At 37.4% G+C, this 12263-nt stretch overlaps 1 protein-coding gene across 5 annotated transcripts in view; it reads right to left on the reverse strand.

The window, feature by feature from the left end:
• Positions 1–12263, reverse strand: part of FGD4 (FYVE, RhoGEF and PH domain containing 4) — an 89030-nt gene that overhangs the window by 33361 nt on the left and 43406 nt on the right. For 4 of the 5 annotated variants that reach the window (XM_026084495.1, XM_026084494.1, XM_026084493.1 and 1 more), the window contains exons 2-4: positions 11442–11606; positions 4550–4730; positions 860–1346 (exon numbers count right to left, since the gene is read on the reverse strand). In XM_026084495.1, the coding sequence (XP_025940280.1) occupies positions 860–1346; positions 4550–4730; positions 11442–11606 (833 nt within the window). Of the gene's footprint in view, positions 1–859; positions 1347–4549; positions 4731–11414; positions 11607–12263 lie in introns of those variants that run through there. The other variant, XM_026084496.1, reaches the window with a different exon arrangement.

Consider the following 12263-nt stretch of genomic DNA (forward strand, 5'->3'; position numbering starts at 1 on the left):
CGCCCTTCCAGTTTTGCCTTGAAAACTGCCTACATCGAAGTTAAGGACTAACATGACAGTTCTGCCTTCAGCCCTGTTGCTGCAGTTCACTACACGTGGAATTTTATATGCATGTCCTTGCAGTTTGTCACAACACAAGCATACTGCTAAATACACACATTTCAGTTTCACTTTTTTTTTTTAAAAACCCTCAGATACCTAACTCAGTGAAGGGGAGAGGAAAAGGTACAACCAAATTTTTTGTTGTTGTTTAAACTCTGAGAATACATTAGAAACACATCAATACCCCTTGCAGTGGCACAGCTCCTGCTCTAGAATCTATCATTTTACAGTATAAAATTATCAATACCAAAACGATTTCCCAAAGCCAGTTTCTAATTCTTTGCTTGCTAGTTTCAGAAGCATGTCACTGAATAGCAACTGGATGGTCAAGCTTTTAGCTCCACTTTGTGTTTTAAGACAAAATTGCTGATTTCTTTTAAAGAACCTTTCTTAATAGTGGGGCAAATGATAACAAATTTTCAAGTTCTAGAAAAAAGAACACAGAAGATTTTCTACTTTCTGACCAGCTTTAAGAATCACAGAATCACAGAATCGCTGAGGTTGGAAGGGACCTCTGGAGATCATCTAGTCCAACCCCCCTGCTCAAGCAGGGTCACCTAGAGCACATTACACAGGATTGCATCCAGGCATGTTTTGAATATCTGCAGAGAAGGAGACTCCACAACCTCTCTGGGCAACCTGTTCCAGTGCTCTGTCACCCTCACAGTGAAAAAGAAGCTTATTTTTCTATAATAAAAGCCTATAGAAAATATCCAGAGCAGCAATACAGCAAGAAAGACATAACTTCTCTTTTTACCTTTGTTTCTACAGGTTGATCTTGCTTATTGATTTCCTCATTTGGTTCTTCCTTCACATTAGCATTAATTTCTAGAGTTTCTTTTTCAGATGGGAGCAGTGTATCACTGCTTGGAGTCCTGTAGCAGCAGTTAAGCATCTGTCCTTCACAGGCAGTTGTAGTCTGCAATGACTCTCTGGTAGTGCTTTCTCTTTCCCCATTTACCAAGCTACTGCTGATTGAATTATCTGGAACTAGGGCGGACAGAGTGGAGCTATGATCCGGTAATCTCCTGTCCTCACGTTCCACCTGGTCTTGTGCTACTACTCCGTTGGCCGTGTGTATCTGTGCAACCTGAGTTTTGTCGGTATTACTATTTCCCTGTTTTTGTAGTGGGTGTTGGGAGGGGAGTTTTGGCTGAGGTGATGGTGTTGACCCATATCTTCCTTGAGATTTAGAAATGTGGAGAACGGAGGATTCTTTCTTCAGTTCACTGTGATTCAAGGGGCTAAAAAACAAACAAAGAAAACACAGATGAGAGAAAAGTTAAACATAGCATTAGAGAAAACCCCTGTTATTAAGAGTAGGGCAGTTACACTATATAATTAATTTCTCCCAAACCACTTTTTCTTTGTTAATATTAGAAACTTCAGGCCATCAAGACTTAAACTGCATTACTTCATTAGGACACATAAACATGCATCTCTTACTGGAAACCTAGAGTGCTGTCCATTCATTACATCCTCATCTCTCTTGAACCTCATTTTTTTAAACAGAATGCAGCATCATAAGCAACATATAAACATAAGGAAACTGATAAATGAAGCACCTTGCCCAAAGTCTCCCAGAAGACTATTAGCAGAAATGGGGAAAATATCTGGGTCTCCCAAGTCCCAGTCCAATGCTTAAACCAACTGGCAACCTATTCCCTAACGGCACTTTAATTACACAGAATGTATGAAACACATCCAAGAAAATTTTTTACCCCTTTTCTTAATTTAGCATATTGCTGGAGGAGCTTTAGATTCTTAACCTTGCTTTTTCCCTTTCCTACCCCTGTTTCCTTGTTCAGCGCTACCCTTTCACTATGCTGCATCTTTTCTGAAGATTCTTTTCCTCCATATTTTATCTCAGCTTTGAAGATATTTCATCCCTTGTTTGCTATCTCTTTCTCTGTTATATTTGGAGAGCTTGAATTTTAGGATAATATAAACATTAGCATATTCTGTAAAAAATTTTGGCTTCATTACTGTAAAAATTGTTACAACCAAAATAAAACATATACACTTTAATTTTGCTTGAAGTATGTTTATCAAACCATATTCAACCTGCAGAAAGATACCATTACTGTCCTTCACCATATTGTTCCTAATATTGAACACTGATCTTCCGGAAAGATGAAGAATGGTTAACTGTATGTTTACTCCTTATTTACAGGACAGTTTACATAAATATCAGAACCATATTCTGAACTTTAGTACGTGTAGCTTGAAAAATATCTTAAACTAGCTTCTGTTTGCATCCATCATGTAATAAAAGAACTAAATCGCTTTTTGTCTGATTTTGTTGTGTGAAGATCATACCTTTTTAAAATAAACTCTCAAACTCTGAGAAATTTAACTCCAAAATGTATTTACCTTTTCCCATTGTTGCATGCAGTGCAGAGGTTTATTTAACTTTTTCCCATATCTATGTGTTTTTGGGTGACACAGGCTAATGAAAATGTTATTATAATTGATAATCATAATTTGCAGTTGATGAACATGCTACTTAGTTATTTGAAGACCAATAATTAYAAGTGAAAATCACCTTCACAGAAGACATGCTATGAGCTGAGCTTCCACAGTCACAGGAGGACATTCCAGAACTGGGCATACTCATTAGGGCAGTCTCTTATTTTCATGCAGACATAGAATTTGCAATAGCAGAGATCATAGATTTGAAGAGAATTTATCACTGGACAGATATTACTGGCTTTAATAACTTTGGCTAAAAAGCTAGTCAACTTCCCCTAGCCCCCTCCCCCCCCCTTTTTTTTTTAAGTCAGCAAATAAGGAAATTTTCACTGCTTTATTTATAGCTTCCTTTATTTGTATAATATAGAAAGAGTGTCTGTAAAACTCAGCATGCATAACTAGCAGGAAGAAATGGTAGGGCTCACTGATGCTTGAGGAGTTCCCTTTCAGAAAAAATAATGATTTCAAAGGGTACTTAAATAGCCTTGTAGAGCTATTTAAAGGATAAGAAGATGCCCAAAAGCAGCTTAGATCCTTCAGGAGATTACTTTGCAAGGCTTGAAGGCAGAATTCTATGGGAACTCTTTTATATGTCTCTTATTTTCCACCTCCACAAATACAGTCAAAATGTAACTGCTCAGTTTTAAAGAGGAGTTAAAAAAAAAACGCATGCAGTGTTGTATCTTATTCTAGAACTTTTTAATAGTTCATAGTCATTAGGAAGAACTATGAAAGAGATGAAATTGTTTTTCTAGGAATACTACACCGTGAAAAAGACTTGGAATAATGCTTTGAAGGAAGACTGGGAAACAAAGTGATATCAGGATGGGAGATCTGAAATAGAAGAATTCATAAGACCTCCAGCACTGCACTGGTTTCTTTTTCCCCCTTTCTTGACAGTTGTCATGACAGAGGTGTAAGTCTCCCCCAAATGATAGAAGTTTCTTGCAGATGAAGCTCTGAAATGATTTCTCTTCCACTAGACAAACCTACTTCTGTAATGCTTGGCAGTTTCTGCATAAGGATTAATTTCCCCTCATCTTGAGGGCAAAATTCTTTCATTGAAGGTGTTTAATACACTGGTTCCTTTGAAGGATATACTCTGTTGTACATCACATATTCATTCCTGTAGGTAGCACTCCTTCAGAATATCAGTTCCCTCAGGAAATAGTAGAAAGCCATATCCAAAACTTGTAACACTCAACTGTCATTTGATTGTTTCTTGAGCTGTTCCTGGGCTTTCTAGGAGGACACTCTCTTTATACAAAGCAGACCTCTGACCCTTTCAGAGCTTATAATGCCTGTCATATACATCTAATTAAAAGACACAAAAGAAACACTCGTTTGTGAAAGCTTCACCATGGTTCATGTTTCTCAAGGTTCTAAGTGCTTCTTATAAAATGCAGTATCAAAACTCAAAAACATCAACGTATTTCACTAAAATCACCAAGAACTATAAAGCAAATAGTTAAGTGAATGTATGCCATATCAATACAAATAACTCGTACAGTTCACCCTCTTCACGCGAATGATCTGAAGAGATTAAGTCAACATAAAAGGAAAATCAGGTTTTCCGTTTTCTCCATTTGTTTATAAAAAGTTAAAAGCTTTCCTGTAATTACAAAAGAATTTAAAACCAACTCCAAAGTTTCATTCTAAATACAGCACTTGCTTCAAATGGCTGACATTTTTCAGGATGTTTTAAAAATGCTACAGGTTTTTACAAGAAAAATTAAGACTAGCACCTTATAAAAAAGCACACATTGTACAGGCCAATATACTATTAGCTTCCTCCATTTCAAAATGTGCAGTTTTGTCATCAGCTCCTCAGGCAGGGATAGGTTTGAGCACTACCACAATATCAACATTCCTCCTTACCTGTGCAACTTCCATTAATCTGCACACAACAGAATTACGAAACAATTAAAATCTTGTCCTGTTCACCATTTCTTCGAAAGGATATTATATTACATACCTTCCTCCTTCAAAACGATTGATGAGATCTGACACTTTACTGGACTTTTCCTTCGTGACACTAGAAGTGGGGGTAGGTACATCTTCCTCCATTCTTGGTTTCTGCTTTGATAAAGCTTTATGCCTAGGGGTTTGGTATGTAACAGGTGATAAATTCTGTAGATGTAATGGCTTTGGAGGCACTGCAAACAACAAAACCCACAATCAGTCACTCATGAACTGCTTCTAACTGCCAGACCATATATGAGAATTTCGCATAAGAACTCATCACAGAAATTAAAAATAAGAGGTTCTTTGGTTTACTTAACCTTAAATTTGCCTTATTAATATAGGGATTTCCTATAGTCTTCTATTTACTGTGGGGTGTCAGGCATCCTATTATCTTTTTTGGATATAAGCCAAACCACATGCTACTTTAACAAGCTAGAAAACTAGTTTTATATAGCGTACTATAGTAAACACCATTTGTGGCCTCCATAACTGCAGATTTTATACAAAATAAGAATTCAGGTAATCAGAGGATCTAGCTGTGCTGTGGAGCTCAAGAACATTTCAGCTGCCTTTCCCCAAGAGAGACTTAAAGTGAGGACCCAAAACGCCGGTGCTCTCATTTTCCCTTCTCCCCAACTATTTCAAAAAGAAGTCAGTGGAAAAGATATTTGGCTTCAATTTTGAGCTTTATTTACTCACTGAACCTCTGCCTATATATACTGCTGAAAATCTGACCCAAAAGAAATATTTTGTATTCTTCTCTTTATTCCCCATCCCTACCATATGCCCTTCTTACTAGATTGTCAATGATCAGCCAGTGTTTAATACAGCAATGACCAGAAGCCAAAAGACAAGGTGAAACATACAGCGACTAAAGTCACAGGTGTCAATGATTTTTTTAATTAACTTTTACCCCTTTAAGAGACTACCACACAGCACTTGTCAGAAGTAAAAGCATTTCAGCCTGGGCCCAAATGTGTTCCACTATCCTGCCTGAGCAGCGCACCTCCTGCTGCATTAAAAGGAGAGACAGGAAGAGTCCTTAAGTCCCAGAACACAACCCTTCTCAGTGCCCCCACACTCCCCAAAAATGTTGTGGGGAGAAGTAAAAACATTTGATACGGAAGTGAAAAAATAGAGACTGCATTTGTCCTTTAATAAAAGGAGTGGATAAATTGTCAGGAGCACAGAATTCCCTGCCAGTGAGACTGACCCCTTCGTGACCTAGGTCACTGCCCCACAGGCACCGTATTCGGTTGTACCACGGATATTGGCCTTTAATCAAGTACACAAGACTCCCTAGGGAGCAATCATTATGGAAAGAAAGACAGGAGCTGGCATTAAGAAGTATGTATGCCTCATATGGCAGAAGAGTAAGCGCTAGTATTGGATATATAATCCATGGATACGGAAAAGCCATGTTCATAGCATCTCTGACTCCAGAATAGTTTACTGACTTAGCCTGGAAAACCTGTGCACCACAGAAATTAGCTTAAATCCTATCAACCAACATTTGAAAATCATGTTGAAAAAATTCTTGCAAATACACTGTCACAGAATATTATAGATTTGAAGGAGGAGTTGATTTAGGATAACTTTCCATCTCTGCCTTGCATTAAATTTATAGGAGGCAATATTTAACTCTGCTTCCAACAGCCAAATTGCATGTAAGAGGGACTGTAGTGTCAGTTGCAGTCCAAAAAGTACTATGAGGGATGCTATGAAGATATGAATTTACCACAAAATGCTTAAGACTTCAATCACATCAACTACAATGATGACAAATGAAATAAAAAAGAGGGAGAAGGAAGAGCATTAAGGTAGATCAGGGACTTTTACTGTGTATATGTACATGTTTCGAGCTTTACTTATATTTACTAACACATCTATGATTAGGAATAGATTAAGCAAAAAGGAAGTTTGTGGAAGGATACAGGGCAGAAAGGATAACTTAAAACACTATCATTTTCAAATGGTTACAATCAATCCTGAAACAAGCAGAAGGCAAACTGTGTAACTATTTGTGTACGGGTACTAACTGAAGTCTTTCTTGAGAAGCCGCATATATTTGCTCATCCACATTTGTAGTGCTGTGGAGCAGTTTTCCCCATTCTCTATCTTCTCAGGGAGTTTTGAGAAGGCCTGGCAGATTTAGGCCAACGAGCATCAGATAATTGTCGAAGAGCTGAATAGCTTACTGCGCTGACAAAGACGATGAAACAGCTGAAAAATGTGAGACAAGCAGGCTGGGAAAAAGCAGGACACATAATTGAGCGTGGGCATTGCAATTTCCCTAGGGGAGGAGATAGAAAGGAAAGAGGACACAGCATGGATTTACTGTCCAGCGTTAAGCTAGCTTATAGCAACACTTCTTGCTCCTGCAATACACTTTGTACAACTTATGGCTCGGTGAATTCTCTTTTGTACATTTCATGAAAAGCTAATATCCACACAAGAATGTATTAAAACTACTAAACTTGAGAGAGTTAACGTCTGCTGATAAAGCAAAATAGTTAGCTGGAAGCTATTTATGCTGGAGCCTTCTGGGACAAAAATCAAATCTAGGACATTCTGTGGAGGTGTCGCACTTTTGCAGTGGTTTAAAGAAAAAAAATAAAAGCGCCATAGCAGCATTTCAGTAGGGCAAGGACCAGCACCAGGAACCTCCTGTCAAACTGGACAACCCCAATGTGTTCAGAATCACTGTAGTGTCTTCAGAGGAGAACCACAAACCAAATTCCTGATTCCCTAATACAAACTAGTTTCATTAGCATCTAAGAGGCAGCATTTCCCCTAATCAGGTGCTCTGGTGGCTACCGGAAGCTTTAGAAACAGCACAATGGGAAAAGGGCAGTCACAAGATCCATGAAAAGGAAAAAAACAGCAGTATAAAACAGCCTGCAAACCTTCCTGTAAGGTCAGCCTTGTTAATCGGGATTATGGAAAACAAATTCCATTAATTCTTCCCTCAGTGTACTTCTGAAGTGTTTCATTTTAATCAGATTATTTTTGGATGTGCACACAGCAAAGTTCTTAAAGAAAAAATGGGAAGACTGGCCCATTGTTATATACTGCATAATACAGAGCTCTGTTCTACTCAATAAATACTCTTGTTTCTATACTGTAGAATTATGAACATATTAGAAGATATGAACTGCATATTCTGCCCAAAGAAAAACCCTCAAAATACTCGGGTAACTAGATAACTGCTATTGTATACTGCTAGCCAAAACATACAATCAGAATTTAAACTGCAGCCTATGGCTGTGCATTCAACTTCGTATAAGCAAAAGAAAATGGGAGATAACGCTACAAATGGATAAAATAGGTGCAACAACCACTAATAAGTCCAAGGCATATTAGCAAAGGTCTTTTATCACTGCTCTTGAGGTTTAATGAATTGATTCCCCATCTACCCATTTACCTCCTGCTGGTAAAAAATTCTGCTGTATTGTGATTAAATGAAAATATAAAAGTTCCTGCAGACAGCAACTAAAGCTCCCTTGTCTGAGTCTTCCTTCATCATCTCCCTGCATTCTCCATCACCTTCAGGAAGATCAAATGAGCACAGCTGGATAGATACCAAAGATTTATACTAGCAAAAACAGTACAAAATAACAAGTAACCTAGACTCAGCAAAAGGAGAGAAAGTTGTCTCCTCTTTTTTTAAAATGAGTATTTTCATGTTTTTATAGCACATCAAAACAAGTGTCTTTCAATAATACATTAAGAGATAACACCAATAATTATCAAGTATGCTTTGTTCTCTCATTCCTCTCCTTCCTGAAGATAATGTCTGGGCATTAGCAGTTTTGTTGATAAAGGAGACACTACTATCGGTTTCTTAAAGTACCATACAGTTGAAGGAGAGTAGCTAGAAATAACCCTCAGTTTTAGGAGCAATTCAACTTTAACTGCAGAAGTCTCATTTCACTAGAGAAGCACAGTCAACATCAGTCAACATCCCAGACCTTTAAAGAAGTCTTTCAGCTGTTCTGGGCCCAGGCCACTGAATACCTACAAAGTCATCGACTAAACCATAGTTAACAGAAAAAAGAGAGCAGGCCTGATGCTACTTGATCATTCAGTTGTAGCTGACTGAGTGTTGAATGCTTGGTGTCCATGCCAGCTCACAGCAGCATGGACTGAAGCCAGGCCATCTTCCAGGATGGAACATCATCTCCAACCCAGTCTAGGATGCCTCTTCAGCAACAGCAGAAGATTCACAAGTAGTCCTAAGCACTCATTAGGAAAATCTAAATGAGCAACTGACGTGTACAGCCAAGACTGATACACTGACAAGAAAATTTGTTGGCTATTTTGGTAAGGGGAAGCTCTTTCTAAAGAAAACTTCAAAAGATTTCCATGGCACTATTTTTGTAGGAGCATAAAAATGTTGAAATGTCAATGCTTCCTCAAAACAGCAAAGTTTCATTCCAGAATCTCATTAGCGTCAGACACAGCCAAGGTCAGCGCTCTATATGTGCAACAGTGTACCTAGTCCACTGTCAGTACTCTACAAATTTCAATACCTGGTATTTAGTAATTAGGCATTATATAAAACTCATGCAACAGTTAACTTGGTTCAAAGGACAGGGAGAAGCAGAACCTTAAAAAACAAAAAAAAGTCAATTTTTTTCATGTCACTCTGCATGCATTTTGTAGTGCTAGGCCCAGATCACTGCCCAAATATTTGTAGGTAAGAGCAAATTCCAAATTATCTAACAATTTGCTCCACCTCTTGAGCATTGTATTTCATTTGCAACTCATCAGCAAATTTTGCTATTTCCACCGAGTGCCTCCAATCTGGATTACTCCACTTTATTGGAGCACACACTGTATTAACACAAAGGCAAAGCACTGTCCCTCACAGCTGGTACACACTGTGACTGCCTGCTTTCTCTGCAGGCCAGATTGCCCTGCTTAACTCCCTCGCTGGCTTGCAGTCAGTATCAGGCTTTGTTCCAAAACTGCAAAGACTTTCATGAATCAAACTACACTTGACACAGAATTCTGACATATGAATTGCTAAATTGTTGATGGAAGGAATTATTGGGGAAAAAAACCTGCTCTTTTACTTTCAGTATATCAGACAGATAGTTTGTTTTCTCCTTGAAATGCCAGGAAAAAAAATGAAATTGAAGGGAAAGAATTTTATATTGGATGCCGTGCAGAAATTTATTCACTCAATCTGGCTGCCCTGAGTGATTAGGTTCCAAAAATATAAACTATTTCTCAGAGACTAAGTACACAACAAAACAGGTTCAGAGCCCATGGTTCACTTCAAGTGCAAGATTTTTGTACATTTTTATTGTATTTTAAAGCTAAGCTTACTAAAAATAGACTTACCCCACTTCATATCTCTCAATTTGAATTGTATACATTTTGGTAAGTTAGATGAGTCATTTTGAGGTTAATTCATCAACAAACACAAACACTGGCATTACAATTCAGGTTTGTGATCTTACTTCCTTTCATTACAAAAGGACATTTAGTATTTCCATGGCTAGAGCAACAATTTGGAAAAAACAATCCTACTGCTATAAAACAAAAATTGTTCTGTACATGTACACTAAAAGCTGCTAAAAAAAAGTTTAGCAACCATGCTTAAATCAATAAACTAAAGTAATTTATTTTGCTGGGATCATTTGGACTCCCAAATGCTCATCTCATTCATTCTATGTTGCTTTGTTTCTTTTGAACAAAGAAAGCCAAAAAAAAATGCTTTATAACTTTGATATGACACATATATTTAACAGGAATAGATGGAGAAAGACACAGGCAGACTCATGAACAGAGCATGCACAAAATATTATTTACAATGGTGTTATTGCATATAATCTGCACAGCTGCATTTCTTAGACTACAACATTATTCCCAGGTATGCCATTTTTTGAAGCAAGCACTTTTGAGATAAACATAGAAGTCATGGCTAGGAAAGAGCAACAGCAGCTGCATAACTACTTGAATGAATGTGGTCCAATGTTATCCAACTCCTAATTTATCTAACAGCTATAATTACAATAAGTGGGCTGTTTTTGCTTTTGAAAGGTTTAAATCTTTTTATTGATTACCCATTTCTCTTCATCCATTAAAAGATTTCTAAAATATTTTTCTTGGGAACAACATCTGTTCTCTTATTAATTTAGCTTCAGAGAATGTTTTTCAGAGCCCCAGGAACTGGTGCAGAAAGGCCACTCAGATGAGCTATGTTTACATATGGCTGCCAGTATGGTTCACTAAACTATGATATTTAACCAGAAGTTCTAGACAAACAAACAATACAAAAAATACAGCTTTATTTTGCTCTTAGACTCCCTAAAAAACTAAGCTTTCTTGGCACCCCAACAAATTTCTTTCCCCCTTAATTCTAAGATGAATTCAGCACTGATGCAAAATTCCTCAAGACACAACTTTCCATGGACTGATAAACAGATCATTAAATTCACTACAGGCAACAGTGACTCTAGTTTCTGTCATATCACCAGTATGTCTCACAATCTAATTTATTGAATAGGATGATGATATCAGTCTTCAAAACTCGCTCTTTTTTCTTTTGGGATGAACGAAGCTCCTATTTATGCCATTCCAAACAGTAGGTTCTTGGATAGGCAGATACGAAGCCCAGGTCCTCTTTGAATTCAAGATTTCCAGAACACACTGACTTTTGCTTCTGTCCAACCTCAGCAGGATCACCAACATTACTGAGAAGGCCACACAAAAAGATGGTTTGAGGTTTAGATACATAATCTCAACCTGTAGGTAAGAAACCTAGATATCTTCTTTATCTTTTCTCTCTGAGAAGTACASTTCTTTCAAGGTGCTCTACTTTGTTGTAGCAATTGCCTTGAAGCATAAGCTGAAGAGCAACTTACCTAACTGATGTATTTGAGACTATTTACCTTGTGGCTTTGGACTTGAAGCTGTACGTGGGGACTGTTTGACTGGCACACTTCCATTTATTCCCTGAGCCGCTTCATTGTGTACATTCTGCTCAATTAGCCTTGTTGTGGCACTCGCTGGACAAGACTGAGACGATATCAATAACTTTGGACAGATGCTGCTGCCTGAAAAACAAGTACATACAAAAAAACCCAAGAGTTACAAACAGGATTAAATACAAGGTAGAATGATTATAAATATACCTGTTAAGTGCTAACACTTCAGAGAAAATTAGAATACTTGTCTTCACCTTGAACAGTGTCTCATCCTAATACATGCTTTGCCTTTCACTAGAATTCATAATATTGCTTAAATTGTGAAGAGCTGGATATAAAAAAAGAAAGATTTTCACTATGATTAACCTAGGCTCTCCCACAGGAAGATCACAATCTTTACTCGACTTTTCCTATCTGAATTGTCAATGTGTTCGTTGAACAAAACTATAAAAAAGAGCATTCTTGTTCAGCCATTTTATTTGTGCACCCAAAGTGTTCACAAAAATGCCCTACATTCAAAAATATTTCTTTTATTATGGAAAGTAGCATTCAAAATTAGCTAAATGTATTTCAGTCTTAGAGGAAAGAGCTCCTATTGCAAAGTATTAAAAAAAGAGAGAAAAGCACAAAGCAAGCTGACACTTCTATTACATTTCTTCCTAGCAGAATGCAATATATTCTAATTAAGAGATCAATATGCTGTTTTTTCCTTAAGAAACTTTGATGAAAAAATAAAGCAAAACATACCCCCCCCCAAAAAAAAAGAAGGTGCTTTAAAAGCATCTA

This window comes from Apteryx rowi, unplaced genomic scaffold (assembly GCF_003343035.1).
Source record: "Apteryx rowi isolate R43461 unplaced genomic scaffold, aptRow1 scaffold_642, whole genome shotgun sequence".
NCBI classification, from domain to species: Eukaryota; Metazoa; Chordata; class Aves; order Apterygiformes; family Apterygidae; genus Apteryx; species Apteryx rowi.